The sequence below is a fragment of the Podarcis liolepis genome, assembly GCF_965112155.1.
Source record: "Podarcis liolepis genome assembly, chromosome: 4".
Taxonomy (NCBI): Eukaryota; Metazoa; Chordata; class Lepidosauria; order Squamata; family Lacertidae; genus Podarcis; species Podarcis liolepis.
Window position 1 is genome coordinate 12,218,273 of NC_139558.1, and position 15,832 is coordinate 12,234,104.

General features: G+C 44.7%; 1 protein-coding gene across 4 annotated transcripts in view; it reads right to left on the reverse strand.

Moving 5' to 3' along the window:
* Positions 1-15,832, reverse strand: part of DNAJC3 (DnaJ heat shock protein family (Hsp40) member C3) — a 48,722-nt gene that overhangs the window by 7,274 nt on the left and 25,616 nt on the right. For all 4 annotated transcript variants that reach the window (XM_083501245.1, XM_083501246.1, XM_083501244.1 and 1 more), the window contains 6 exons: positions 12,934-13,086; positions 11,301-11,482; positions 8,314-8,433; positions 6,713-6,818; positions 6,507-6,627; positions 2,379-2,511 (listed from right to left, as the gene is read on the reverse strand). In XM_083501245.1, coding sequence (XP_083357371.1) covers positions 2,379-2,511; positions 6,507-6,627; positions 6,713-6,818; positions 8,314-8,433; positions 11,301-11,482; positions 12,934-13,086 — 815 coding nt within the window. The remainder of the gene's footprint in view (positions 1-2,378; positions 2,512-6,506; positions 6,628-6,712; positions 6,819-8,313; positions 8,434-11,300; positions 11,483-12,933; positions 13,087-15,832) is intronic.

The following is a 15,832-nucleotide window of genomic DNA, read 5'->3' on the forward strand; positions in this document are numbered from 1 at the left end:
GATGCTCCTTCAGATATACAGGGCCAAAGCTGTTTAGGGCTTTAAAGCTCAGCACCAGCACTTTGAACTGTGCTTGGGAATGTACTGGGAACTGGGTGAAGATCCTTTAGGGCCAGTGTTCTATGGTCCCAGGAAGCTGCTTTATACTCAGTCAGATTACAGGTCCATCTAGTTTCTTGCTGTCAACGCTGACTAGCAGCTGCTCTCCAGGGTTTCGGAGAGGGTGTCTCCCCCAGTCCTATCTGGTGATGCTGGAGAATGGATCTGGGATGCTCTGCCATGGAGCTACAGCCCTTTTGCACCCATCACGGATGCTGTAGTAGTGGATTTCTTGGATCGGCAGGGGGCTGGATTACAGGAGCATTGAGGCACCATCTAAATCCACAGAACGAGCTAAGTGACAAGAGGGCCATGCTTGAGACTGAGAAAATGGCTGAACAGGAAAATTGGCTTCCAGGTGGAAAAATCAAAATTAGAAACAGAACTGTTAGAACCCAATACTAAAATCTTGTCAAGAATGTATAACTTGCTGTTGAAATGGAATACACAAGATGAAACAGTGAAATCAGCCATGATAAAGTGGGCACAAGATATTGGTCATAACATTATGTTTGCTGACTGGGAACAGTTGTGGACCACCGGTATGAAATTTACGGCATGTAATGCCTTAAAGGAAAATATTATGAAAATGATTTATAGGTGGTACATGACTCCAGTCAAGCTTGCAAAAATCTACCACTTGTCTGATAATAAATGTTGGAAATGTAAAGAAACTGAAGGTACCTTTTTTCACCTTTGGTGGACATGCCCAAAGATTAAGGCTTTCTGGGAAATGATATATAATGAAATGAAAAAGGTATTTAAATATACCTTCCTTAAGAAACCAGAGGCCTTTCTCCTGGGCATTGTCGGCCAATTGGTGCCAAAGAAAGACAGAACATTCTTTATGTATGCTACAACAGCAGCAAGAATACTTATCGCAAAGTATTGGAAGACACAAGACCTACCCACCTTGGAAGAATGGCAGATGAAGGGGATAGACTATATGGGACTGGCAGAAATGACTGGCAGAATCCGAGACCAGGGAAAAGAGACGGCGGAAGAAGATTGGAAGAAATTTAAGGACTATCTTAAGAAACATTGTAAAATTAATGAGTGTTAAAATGATGTGGCTTTAGTAAGTAAGTGGATTACAGCTGTAAAGATTAAGCTAAAAGAAAAGAAAGGTTAACAATTAGATAAAATTAAGGGTGAGGATTTGCTGAACTAAATATTTGAAATTGGAATGCAGAAAGGGGAGGTATGAGGAGGTTGGTGAAGTAAGTTTCAAGAAAATAAGGATTTGAAATTATACTTGTGTTGTTGTTTTTTGTTTTTTGTTTGTATTGTGGTGTTTGATTATATAATTTGTGAAACTTTAATAAATATCTTATAAAAAAAAGAGACTGAGAAAATGGCAAGTAAATGAAGCCAGTGACTATATTTCCCACTCGCCTATGAAGTGACTCTTAAGTGTGGCTCTGAACATATATAAGGGAGTGCACAAGACAGACTGGAAGTGGCAGCGCATGGGACTGATGTTTCTTTCTGAAGTGCCACCTGGAAATGTTTGTTCTACCCACATAGGGAGGTGAGCCCTGCATGGGACACCCACTCCTGGTGAAATGGTACAGTCTGGACAGTTTTAAAGAAACATGAAGAAAGGGAAATGGGAGTTACTTGTTCTTCTCATTTCCAATGTATTGCATAATGCCTGAAACCACTCAAAGATAAACCACAATCCTTGTTGCGCAGTCACTTCTGGAATGTTGCAATGGTGCTTTTCCTGCTGTCTCCTTGCAAGAACTGTGCTCCATTATATTGCCTAACTGGTTTATAACGAGTGAGATATAAAGAACAATGGATGGTACTCAACCAAATTCTTGCACTAGCACAAGGATTAGTGTTACTGCAATGGGATCCCTCTTCTGCTCCTCTTGTTCATCGCCATCCCTAAATCTGCTCCAGAGGGCTGGAGAAAACCCCACAATAGATTTGGGCAGCAAGCAGTGGGAGGAGAGGCAGAGAATGCTCTATTGTGCAAGGATAAATCCTTTCACTGCGCAAATGCTTGCATTAGTGCTATGTTGAATACAACCCAATGACTCCATCCTCAAAGGATGTTCTGCTCCCTTCAGGAACTATAATTCTATAAATGCCACATGTAATATGCCAACAGACTCAAATCCATGCATAGCAAGGATGTTCACAGGACAGCTTGGGCACCTGAAAGACTTGTAAAAGGGGGGGGGGGGTGATGTTATGAGGACCTGGAGAAAAGGCAAGATACCATGGGCAATAAGCAATATGTATACACTTATGGACTATCAAGTACTCACCTTTTTACTCCTAAAATTTTGTAGTAATCTCTCTTCTGAGATTGCTTGAGTAGCCGCTGGGCTTTCTCTAAGCCTTCCAAAATCTGTTGGTCACTGTCATTGTGGTCCTTAGCAGTTTCATAGTCTTGAATAGCTGCACAAAATAAACAAGGACATGCATACACTTAATGAACTTGCAACAATTAATCTTCAGCAGAGAGGGCTCAATTTCACGTTTTAACATATTCACTGGTTTTGTTTGGAAAATCGAGTCTCAGATAAGTAAGCCAAAATAACACTCTTCACTTTGCACAAGCAGCAAAAAATCTAGAAAAATCTGTTTTCCCTCCTCAGGTGGGCAGCTTTGCAGGCAGCCCTGGGCCTCCCCTGTGAACCAGCCTCCTGCAGGCTGGATCATCATCTGGCCGCCAAATTGGCCAATTGGGGCAGGAATTTAGGCAGTGTTCCCTTGGGCGCGATGCCAGCTGACCAGTAGTGGCGCTTGGCACTGCGCCTCAGGGCAAGGATAAATGCCCAGCCTACAGGGCCTTTCACCCTCTTACTTTCTCACTCACGGCACTGGTTTTCCCATCCACCCTCCCTCAGATTTTTTGCAGAGGGTACAACCTTGCTATGGACAATGTCGCTTGCTGGATTTAGGGGCCGGGCAAGAATTTTCCCCATCTGGCAAACTGGCTCTGCCATGTGGATTTTTGCCTACCTCACAGCAATTGTCGCAACTGTGTAAGGCGTACAGGCATTGGGTAAGCCTAGTCTTGGTTGGAGGAGAGGTTGTAGCCTCTGCCTGCCCTTCCACGGGTAAGGGTATCCAGTTAAAAGGATCCGGGAGGAGTGGATCCTGTCCAATGCTCAGACGGGGCCTAGGGCCATACCACTTCTCCAATGGGAACCACTAGGGGGACAAGCCAATTTGATGTAGGTCATAGGACGTCCCCACCCCCCACCAGCTTCACTCCTGGATGGGCAGGATGGACATACGCAGTTGCTTATCTCAATGCCTATGGCCAAACCTTCACATCTGTAACCAATAAAGTTGTGGCCTTATTTGATCCCAAAACCAACATGCCGTGTGCTGTCTAGTTATTTGCACCTTAGGGAAAGGAGCGGTCATGGCTCCTCATTATATTTGTGCTAGGATACCAGCTTTAAACCACAGCTTATTTTTGTTGTTTGGAAGCCATTAACCATCGTTTCTCAGTTTGGATGCAATGAGTAGCTGTGGATAATTGCAGGTTCCTAGCGGGTGGTGCTGTGGGTTAAACCACAGAGCCTAGGACTTGCTGATCAGAAGGTTGGCGCTTTGAATCCCCGCAACAGGGTAAGCTCCCGTTGCTCGGTCCCTGCTTCTGCCAACCTAGCAGTTCGAAAGCATGTCAAAGTGCAAGTAGATAAATAGGTACCGCTCCGGTGGGAAGGTAAACGGCGTTTCCGTGCGCTGCTCTGGTTCGCCAGAAGTGGCTTAGTCATGCTGGCCACATGACCCGGAAGCTGTACGCCGGCTCCCTTGGCCAACAAAGCGAGATGAGCATTGCAACCCCAGAGTCGTCTACGACTGGACCTAATGGTCAGGGGTCCCTTTACCTTTAGCTTGTTCATTTGTGTGAAAGGCGTGGCAAAGCGGCTGCATACAGGTGCCTAAACCTCATGCCTATCTCAGATTATTAAACTGAGATTTGATCATCTGGTTGGTACTGTTCTATAAAAGCTGAAAATACAGTATTAGCAATGCCAATTGCATGGAAATATGATATTTTCCTCACTTAGCTCTCTACTCCACCTGCACTGCATTAATTGTCCTTCTCTTCCAATATCTCCCATTCATTCTCTTATAAAAAACCCTCAGTCCTTCCTATCAATGGTTCTTCAGAAATCCAAGTGTTGGAACAAGATGAGGAAGTTAAAACCATACTGAGTACAGGTATTAGAAACCAGCACCACTTTGAGTCAATCACTGGAGCAATCCACACACAAAACCATTGAGCGGACACTACAGAAGGTGTGTTTTTGTAAAAATATGAATGTCATTCACTACTAAATGGAACGCTTCAGCTTTCGTCTTAGTGTCCTTCACAGTTTTGCATTTCCTAAATAATGAGCCTTTTTCTTTTCTATTTCTCCGTTTTTAATCTCGGAAAGTCTCATTGTGGATCTCAAGACTTCTAGTTTTTCTAAGTAAGACAAAGCATTTGCATCAGATTATCTTCCAGCAGCTGTTCTCTCTCAGTAGGCATTACATTTATCTTTCTGCTGTTTCTGGGCAAGCCGGCAGGAGACGGTGACCAATTTATATCACTTAAGACACTCAGTGGCTGCACGCAATTCCCTTTCGAAGAAGAACAAAAGGGGAAAAAGTAGTTCTGATGCCCCAGCGATTTAAAACATCCATCCACCAACAAAGCGCAAATCTGATTACTCTTTTTCATTCTCACTAAGCCAGCCTACTGCGATTTGCCACTAGAGTTCTCTGCCTGCCACTGTCATTTCTTAACACTTTGGCCGTTCACTTAGAAAAGCAGCAGGGAACTGGTGTTCAGGCCCATCGTAAACACTCTACAGCTACGTCAGAGTTGGAAAGTGAAGCTCCTGAGATTTCCTCCCCCATCTTGCAGCTTTATTGCTCTGGTAATGTTAAATGCCAGACAACCTCATCCATCCCTTTAAAGCACGTATTATAAAATCTCACAATGAATGAAAGAATGCCTGCTGAAAGTTTGCCTTTTTCGTTCATTGCCACAGGCAACTACAACACACCATGGCTAATGGAGTGAAGATACTTGAATGCAGGTTACATACTGGCAAAGGGAAAGCCAGTGTCATGTAACAGATAAAAGTGATGGACTGGGTTCAAATCTTCGTTCTGTAATGAAATCCATCAAGTTATCTTGGGACAGTTGCTATCTTTTACCCTGAATCCACCTCAGAGAAACATTGTCAGGATACAAAGGGGGAAAGCGTGAAGTGCTGCCAAACCCACTTAAGCAAAATAAAGTGACTGATTTAGGGTTCGTATCATCATCATATTCATCATCATCATAAACTTTATTGCACTAGCCAAAGGCCATGGCACCAGTCACAAAGGGAACAAAAAAAAAGCAACCATAACCATAAAAACATTAGGCACTGCAAATACAATAAACCACGGTCAAATTTCCTAGAACTTATAGAATATCAGGGGGTTCTCCGGTAGAATGTGCCAGCTTAAATGTCCAAATCACCTTTGCAACTGACCGCTCCCCTGCTAGCACCTCCACACAAACTCAAGGGTTTATATCGTACCAGTCGGGCACAGCATGGCTCTCTTAGTAGTTGCGTGTAAGGAAAGATACAACCCAGGGTTAGAATAAGAAACCTTACAGCCCCTGTCATGATCTTGATGATAAAATCCTCAAGTCTCCATTGGTGAAGCTTACTTGATGAAGACATAATGCTCCCGTCTACAATGTGTAGATTTAGCACTTTGCCAATGTTCTCAAGTATTCCTAAACAGATAGGACGGCAAGGGCACCCAAACATACTTTAAAACAAGGCTTCCTAGAGTTTTATTTTCTACTGCAAAAGGGAGCTAGCTTCCCCTTCCCCCTCAATGCTATGCTGTGTTGGACATAAATACCAATCAGCAACTAGAAAAACGGTGGTTGACTGCCTTACCTGCCTCTCAGCCCCTGCCTCAAATGGGCTGCCTTTTTCTTTCTTTAAAACAATTTATATATATATGTAGACACTGTGTGTGCTTTTTTTAAGCAGGAAAAACTAGTTGCAAAGCCACTCTGGGGGCAGAAAGGGGGAGGCAGGCTTGGCAACAAGGCTTGCTACCTTGCAGACTTTATCAGACAAAGGCAACTTTGTGAACAGCAGCAGTAGCAGCTCGAACCCCAGAGAATCCACCCTGTTCAGAGTTGGCTCCTGCTGCCAAGTTTAGAGAGGAATAGTTACGCCTGCAAATAATGCACTGAGCACACTACCACAGCGACTTGACTGTTCAAAATTAAGAATGTGAACAAATGCACATCAGTCACTCTTAATCCGTTTTCCATTGGGACTGATTTTGCATGGTGGCAAAGGGAACAGCTAGACTGCCCCATGCTGCCGCTTTCTATATAAAACCATCCGCTGTTCTTGAATTTTTACCTTCCTCATATTGCTCTTCCAGCAAATACGCTTCGGCCCTGTCTTTGAGAGCATTTACGTTATCTGGTTCCAGCTGCAAAACTTCTGTGCAGAGCTTGATGGCGTCGGCTGACTGCTGGTTCTGAAAAGGGAAGAGGGTCCAACCGCGTCAGCGCTTGCCTTCATTTCCGACAACAGCAACAAAAAAGATGAAACTAAACATTTACCTTCGAGAAGCAGTGGCAGATTCTCTCTTTGGATCGAGTGGTGTAAACGGGAACTTCGGACTCGGTTTTCATCACCGTCTCATATTTACCAATGGCATCTTGGTACCTATTTACGGCAAACGGTGGTTAGTTTAAACTGGGGGCTGGGGGCTTTCAGCCATGGTGGAGTAAAGGGCAGGAAGGAGTGCCCAGGCTCATTTGCGTAGCACTAAACTGGCACAGCACTGCAAGCGAACCAGGCCTTGCCTCCCCTGAGGTTTGGCATTCATTTACCTTTGCTACGAGTGGGTTACAGAGCACCGTGGCATTTGGAGCACACTCTGTGCACAGCACATTTCCTGTCTTCCAAAGCTTTGGTTTGATCTTGTTTCCCCCAAGAGCTAACAATCTGACGAAGATTTATTTATGGGCAGCTGCAGCATTTTAATTGCAAATATGCTGTGATCTCCACATTTAAACGCTGAGACATTAAAATGCCGTTTTAAATAAGAGATGGCATTTAGCGCTAAAACTAACAGCCCTGACACTTTAATTTACTGGGGAGATGAATAACTACGTAAAGCTTTCCACAGAGGCCATGTGGTAAACCTCTCTAATTACTCACAAAGCCAATCGATTCCCCATTTTTTTGTATTTATCAGCAACTGGAGTGATAATGAAGCTTTTGCTTTTCCCCCCTTTGTCATTTCTGCAGCACTGCGAGTTGCCGGCTTACCCACTTCTTGGCACCAGAAGCCGTGTGTGTGTGTTTATGTGGCCACAGAAAACCCACCACACATTCAGCAATCAATATCTGTGAAATGTTTAGTGCTGGCCCTCTTATGAGCCCCCTGAAAGGCTGCATAATGACCATCAAACATGCAGAGAGAGAGATGCTTCAGCCATTGTTCAGGGCTGCAGTGGGGATCAGTATGACCGGATCAGTATGACGGAGGAGCCAACAGCTAGAACAGAAACAAAGACCCCTCTGAAATTCAGACAAAGATAACATGGTAGGAAAGGTAGAAACTGGAGCAACAAACCAATGGAAGATGGGCCTGGTGAATGTTTTGAGGACACCAGACGCTGTAGTCTTACTGAACATACCACGAAGCAGAGCAAGACAGGCACCTCAGGCAGCAAATTTGGGGTGCCATTAAAGGGCAGGACTTAATTATTTAATGTATCCTCATTGCATTTTTTTTCTGCAAGGGATTTGAGAGATTTTCCACCTCAGGTGCCAATCTAGGTGAGGTTAGTAATCTGGATGGGAGACTGTTATGAGTCTAATATACATATAATAAAATGGAAAAAAAGAAACCAGAAATTAGAAGGCAGCACAGAAAAAAATCCCCAATAAATACAGCTCATGCTGTTCGCATTTGTTGTCTAACAATAGTCAATGGCATGGATGCATTTTATTTGGGGTTTGGCCTAGTTAGGTTCCCACCCAGCTGGAAAAGCAAAATCTCATAGTACCGACCAACTATGATAAGAATCACAGGCCTGAGTTTCTGTCTGAAAGAGTTCCCCAGAGTAAACCCATTGCTTTCTCAGCTGGCTACGTGTGGTCCAAGAAGTGGCGTCCGGCCTCACAGAGCACCTAACAATTAGTACCTTACCTGCCTTCTTGGATGAGTTCTTCTGCCGACAAAATCTGCTTATTGAGTTTCTTTACTTTCTTGTAGTGAGAAAAGCACTCCTTATGGTCTTGGTCAAGTTTCAGGCATTCACGCACTTCACTTTTTATAGGGGGAATAAGAGAAAGGAGGCGACGAGTCAGTTTTATTCTGCGGACAGCATGCTAGATTTTAAAGACCTGGATTCAAATCTTGCTCCTAAACTCATTTTGTGTGTGTCCCTTCACAGGTCACACTTTCTCAGATTCATTTCCTCTCCTGAAAAATTGGGATATTAAGGGTTTTCTCAAAGGCCTGTTGGTATATATGTAAAAAGAGGGGTGGGACACAATCCGTTTCCTCCCACTGGGGATACTAGAGGGTTCTTTTCAAGCTAAAAGCTACTCTGGAGTTTACTAATCTAGTCAGTCAGGCAACCCTGGAATTTACATTCTGGAAAGAACACATTATAATCATTTTCTCTCTCTGCTTTATTTGCACTGGATTGCCATCACGCTGTTTTCTGAGGTTCTAAAAGTGGGCAGGGATACGAGAGACCGTTTCTGAGGTTCCAAAAAGCCCTTGTGGGTAAGGTGTTTAATTTAGCTTTCTGGCGTGGGATGTGATGCGTCTGAGAGATCTCCAAAGAGAGTGATATTTTGGTTTTAGAAGGCAACTTGCCTAAAAGCAGAGGCTCCAGCTGAGGACTAGGAATTGCAGATGGGCATCGTAAGGAACAGGTGGGTTTCTGAACCCTGTGCTTTCCTCCAAGTGAAATGTGGTGGAGTGAGGAAGCACTTTTGGAAGAAAATTGGCAGAGGAGAGGACAAAGGTGCTTCGCTCTTCCTCCTCCAACCTTCTCCTTTGAGATGTGAAGGCCAAAGGAGAAAGCTGCGAGAAAACTCTTCCTGCCACAGCCCACCCAATTTTTTCCAGGCCCCACTTAAGCATTTTGAACCCTTCTTTCTCTACCACCCCAAACCCCAAACCCAAAACAAGATCCGAGGGAGGGTGTTGCTGGGGGATTTTCAATGAGGAAGCCATAAGCTTGGGAGGAATAAATGTTTCTCTGAGCTATTTCTCCCCAACATATGTCTCCCAAGCTCCTACGATACCTTGGCAAGCAAAGATTTTGTTCCTGCCAAGGCAAAGCATATTTCAGATAGAGCTGGGTTAACCAGATTTCCACCTTTACAAGCAGCAAATTTCAAAATAGCTTTTGCTGATTGCAATTTAATATTGGATAGCTGTGTATTCCAAGATGCCGTTTCTGAATAAATCAATGCCAGATATTTAAATGTATTAATTTGGTTTATGATGTGTTCATCCAGGTGCCAAACATGCTTTTTAGGGTGCTTCCCAAATACAATGACCTGCTTCTTATCGTAGTTTATAGATAAAGCATTCCTCGCGCAATATGAACTTAATTTTGCAAGCAGCCGTCTCAGGCCCACCTGGGTTCTAGATACAAGTGCTAGGTCATCAGCATACATTAAGACTGAGAGTTTTTGGTTGAGAATTGTGACAGGGGCAACCTGTAGGCCCTCCAGTTCTTTAACCACGTCATTAATATAAAAATTAAACAGGAAAGGCACCAAAATGCATCCCTGTTTGACTCCAGTAATGGTCTTAATTCTAGTGGTGAGATGGCCAGCCAGATCCACCTTTACTTGTATTGATGTGTCAGTATATAGTGTTTTGATGAGAAATAATAGACGGAGACAATGCGTGTCTTGGGACCGTGTCAAAAGCTGACTTTAGATCGATAAAAGCGACATATAATTTTTGCTTCAAATTATGGATGTATTTACATAGCAGAAAGTTCATCACAAAGCACTGGTCCAATGTGGATTTTCCTCTTTGGAAACCTGCCTGGACTTCAGATATCACCTTATTTGTATCTGCCCATTCTTCCAGTCTCCCAAGAAGGAGCCTGGCATATACCGCATTTTTCGCCCTATAGGACGCACTTTTCCCCCTCCAAAAATGAAAGGGAAATGTGTGTGCGTCCTATGGGGCGAATGCAGGCTTTTGCTGAAGCCTGGAGAGCGAGAGGGGTCGGTGCGCACCGACCCCTCTCGCTCTCCAGGCTTCAGGAAGCTCTCCGCAAGCCTTGGGAGCCCGCGGGAGTTCCTGTCGGGCTCCCTAGGCTTGCGGATAGCAGCCTGCATCTCAAAGCCTGGGGTGCGCTGCACAGCGTGCCCCGGGCTTCGGTTCCCTGACCTGGTTTGGAGGCTGGCGGTGGGGAGAAGCACGCTTCTCCCCGCTGCCAGCCCCACAAGCTCGGGGGACAGCGGGGAGGCGGAACGCCACCATCCCGCTGTCCCCCGACCTGGTTTGGGCTTCAGGCAGATATCCGCAAGGCGTGGGAGCCCGGCGGGAAGTCGCGCAGGTCTCCCAAGGCTTGCGGAGAGCTGCCTGTTCTGGGGGCTGGGGAAGTTTGGGCTTCCCCCGCCCCAGCCCCAAGCCGGGGGGGGGGATAATTTTGTTTTCTTTATTCCCCCCCCCAAAAAAAACTAGGTGTGCCCTATGGGCAAGTGCGCCCTATGGGGCGAAAAATATGGTAGTTTAGAGGCTACATCTAACAAACTAATGGGTCTATAATTGGCAGGGTTTTTCTTATCACCATTTTTAATATATTGGGGCAATTATACTCAGCTTCCACCCTTCCTGTATGTGACCTGAGCTGTTAATGTATGAAAGTTTTGCAAAAATGGGTGACCAGTAATCAGGTCTTATCTTATAAATGTCCATTGGGATCATGTCTTCTCCTGGAGCTTTATTGGCTAGTTAGCTTCAATTAGCCTCTTAATCTGATTGGCAGTTCTGATAACTGAGTATAGTAAACTTGTGAGGGTAAGTCAGGACTCGGGCCATATATTCAAAGCATATTTCCAACCTGTGCAGATTTGGGGGGACGGGACACACCCAACTACTTCTGAGGAGACTTTTTTTATTTTTGCCCTTACAGGTAATAATAGTAACCTTACCTCAAAGACATTTCGTGGTCTCCCAGCTGATAGTATATAGTGCTGATCTTATAAAATGCTTCGGTGTTATCGCTCTTCAATTTGGCAGCAGCTTTTAAATCACTAAGGGCCTTCCCAGGCTCTCCCTCCTTGATGTAACATTCAGCTCGAAGCTCCCGCATCTCTGCAGCCCAAACACAAACCTTGAGAAACCAAAAATGAAAGCGAGACTTTGGTCCAAAACGTTTGTTGTTGCATATATATTTTTTTACAAAAAGGACAATAAATGTATTTTGATGCTGCCTCTATGGTGAGGCAAAGATCCATTTCTATACACATTATGAGATTATTGGGTTGCTTGTGTTTTTATTATGCATTTTGATTTTTTTATATTGTTATTGTTTTTATATTTATATTGTTTTTATATTATTATATTTTTATATTGTGATTTTATGTTGTGAGCTGCCCCGAGATCTACAGGTATAGGTAAAGGGACCCCTGGCCGTTAGGTCCAGTCGTGGCCGACTTTGGGGTTGCAGCGCTCATTTCGCTTTATTGGCCGAGGGGGCCGGCGTACATGACATGATTGGTCATGGGGCCAGCATGACTAAGCCGCTTCTGGCGAACCAGAGCAGCGCACGGAAATGCCGTTTACCTTCGCACCAGATTGGTACCTATTTATCTACTTGCACTTTGACGTGCTTTCGAACTGCTAGGTTGGCAGGAGCAGGGACCGAGCAACGGGAGCTCACCCCGTTGTGGGAATTCAAATTGCTGACCTTCTGATTGGCAAGTCCGCGTCCCCTATAGGGTTCAATTAATAATGAAGAACAACAGTAGACAGCACACAGAGCAAGACCTATTAAAAACAATGTTTTTAGGTAAAGGGACCCTGACCATTAAGTCCAGTCGCGAATGACTCTGGGGTTGTGGCACTCATCTCGCTATACTGGCCAAGGGAGCCGGCGTACAGCTTCCGGGTCATGTGGCCAGCATGACTAAGCCGCTTCTGGTGAACCAGAGCAGCGCACGGAAACGCATTGCAGTAATCTAACCTTGAGGTTACCTCAAGGTTTATTTCCTGTTGTAGAAGCGGATGTGAACATTTCAGGAGAGAGGCCACTTTCAGAAGATAAGAAGACGCTGCTGGATCAGACTAATGGTCCACTTAGTCTAGCATCCTGTTCTCTCAGTGGTCCACCAAGATACCTTTGGGAAGCCTTAAAATAGGATCTGAGTGCAACAACACCTTCCCCATTAATGATTCCCAGCAGCTGGCATTTTAAAATGTGGCTCTTTTTTGGGGGGGGGCACGTTATTGGGTTGTTGTTCTTATTTTGATTATATATATTGTGCTTTTTATGTTGATCTTTTCTGTGAACTACCCTGAGACCTCTGGGTATAGGACTGTATATAAATTCTAATAAACAAATGAATAATAAACAATCAACCTAATTTATTTGTTGAGGCAGTAATCAGTGGTGAAATTTCAGCCATTCAGACAATTAGCCAGATGCTCACTATGACCTCAAGCTGAACTGATCTGAAGACTTTTGAGTTATATCGAGGTAGAGTTTGTTCAGAGGAGCTGCTCATCTGCCACCTGCAGAGCCCACAATTATTTCTTGGCAGCCGTTTCCCCTCTGAGACTTACGTTCAGAATTTCATCCAAGAGACCGATCACGGTGTAATAATCCCCCGTGAGATATGCTGACTGCGCTTCCGAATGTAGGCGCTGCATCTCATCGGACTTCATCAGCTGGGTGCGGGCTTCTGTGTCTTCCTTATCGCTAGGATTAGACTGAAGCTGCAAAAATTAACACAGAAAGACAAAGAACAGTTACTGTTAGGATATAGTTCCGTTCCACCTTAAAAGGATCAGGCATGACTGTTGTGTGTCACATGCCTGTTCACTTCCAGCACAGTCTGCTGGGAATTTCCGTTTGTATATTGCTGTTGCTTTCTGCTGTTTGCTTGGACACGAAGGGAAGCAGACATGTTTTTCCTTTGTTCCTGCTGCTGAATAAAATAATGCTTACACATGACTCTGTCCGCCACTTCCGTTGTGGAGATTTATTCACTCTGCTAATTAGCGTGCTCGGTAGCTTCAGAAGGCTACTGAGGCTTGAGTCGCTGATTGATTGATACTGTTCTGTGACCTGGAGATCGCCTGGCTGCCAGCTGGAGCCAGCTGGGGGCTTGCCTGATGCCCCCTTCTCCCTGGCAGCATCTCAACAGTTACACCTGAAACAGAGGCAGAGCCGTCTTTCCCATAGGGCTTAGTGGTTTATTGCGCCAGGGCGCCGGCCTCTCGGGGCGCCCCAGCGAGTGGGGGAGCTGCGCAGCTTTGCCGGCAGCCTCCCCTTTTCCTGCATGCCCGCCAGCTGTGCCCCGTCAACCATATGGCTGTAGGGCGTGCAGCTTGCCTCCCAAGCCTCCGCGGGAGGAGAGCGATCCCTGCAGCGGCATGGGGGAGAGTTGCGCACCCCCCCCATTGGCTGGCAGTGTGCAGCTTTGCGCCCCCCCCATCTGTGATAATTTGGAGGCGCTGAGCGGATATTTGCACCCCGGCGCCGCATCTGCTAAAGACTGCCCTGAAAGGAGGAATTCTACAACCCATCATCTGCCATGTGTTCCCAAAATGATGCCACTGAATTCCTTTGGGGAAATTCTTGGAGCTTGTTAGTCATGACTAACTTAAAACCTATTGTTTTCAATGGGTCTTTAGTAAACATGACTAAGTCTGGATATTACCCCCTAAACAAAAAGATGAAGAACCTGTAGCTGTTCAGATGTAGTTGAACTCCAAATTCTATCATCGCTAGCCTTTATTTTTTGGAGGTCAATAATCTCTTGAGGCCATCAGTTGTAGGATTTAGATTTTATTGTTTTTTTGTAATATGGGGCCAAGAGTTGCTTTGAATGTATATCAACACCCCAATATGTAATGTCCTTGATCCCAAGATTTTACTCACCATCTGAACCAAATTGGTTCGGCCAAAACAACTGATGTGCAAAGTTGAACAAAAGCTTTGTTTAGGAAATACACAATGCCTCACACAATTATAGAAAGAATGTGAAATAAAAGGACACAAGCGTGCAGGGGAAATACAGAATAAAAGGGCTCCTTTCCCCTCCAAAGACATGGAAATTTGCTAGTAATAGAGACAATGTGTCAGCCTGAATCCCAGCAGCTAATCCAACCAAATAACCCAACGTAGCAAAGCACACATCCCTCCCACAGACTATTTCACTATAATGGCTAAATAAGCTGTTGGGAGAATACTGTAGTGTTAGAAATAAATTATGTGCATAAAACAAGGCAAAAGGCATGTTTTATACAGAAGGTCAGGCTACTGAATTTGGGGTTGAGGGAGGGAGAGAGAATAACTCCAGGATATTAGAGGAGAAAATGTTGTTTATTTTAAAAGAAAATGTGTGTAACATATTGAAATTTCAATATGCATTGCCTCATGTTATGAATACAAATATAATTTCTAAACAAGCCAAATGTTCTTTAAAGCCACCACCTATCGCTGAGGAGGTCTGACCTTTCGATGAAACATCACGACGCGTTCCCTTTGGACAGCAGATTCCAGAAGGGAAACAATTTTCATTTCTCCAACCTCCTTCTCTGTGCATCATTTAACACAAGAAAGGAAAAGGCAGAAAGGAAAGGCAGAGAGATTGAGAGAAAGAGAGGGATGGTGGGTGGAAGAAGTGCCACTGTACTCCAGGTGCAAAAAGGCCCAGGGCTGTCCCTGTCACCCAGAGTTAGCTGATGAACGGAAGCAAGCAATCAAAAACCAATTAAAAGGTTTTTTTTAAGCCTTCAGCTCCTGTCATTGCTATTTTCTGACATGCAGTTCTTCAGTCATTTAGACTGTGAGCCCTTGCACACAAGGCAGTTTACTTTTGTCTCCAAACCGTTCCTGGTGTATCTGACACTTGAACAAATAATAAAACGATGATTAAGTCCCCCCAAGTTCGGAACGGGCACTCTTAAAAGGCGTCTTTAGCCTTTTGATTTATGAAAATATATTTATCATGATTACAGAAACACTTGAGCGCTAACAAGAAAGCAAACAAGGCCATATATCCTCCTTACTTCCCACGCTAGTGAAATCCGCGAGTACAAGGGGAACAAAAAGAGAAAGGTATACACAAAAGTGGTATCGAGGCTGGGAAATAGGAGGAGACGAGGTAACAGGCAAATGTGCCACGTTCCTGAGTTCCATTCCAACAACAGCTGTAATATCTTCATAGGAAACCTGGTGCCCTTCGGATGCTATTGGGCTCCAACTCCCATCCGCGCCAGTCCACATGCCAAATGGTTAGGGGTCTGGAGAGTTGTCTTTCAACAAGTTAAGGTGTGTATTAACCTGTAGATATTGCAGGGGGAAACGCTGGCTGGTGCTGATGGAACTGGAATCCAACAACATCTGGAAAGACAGAAGTTTCCCATCTCTTGAATAGCAGTGTTTCTCAAACTTGGGTTGGACTACAATTCCCATCATCCCTAGCTAGCAGGTCCAGCGGTCAGGGTTGATGGG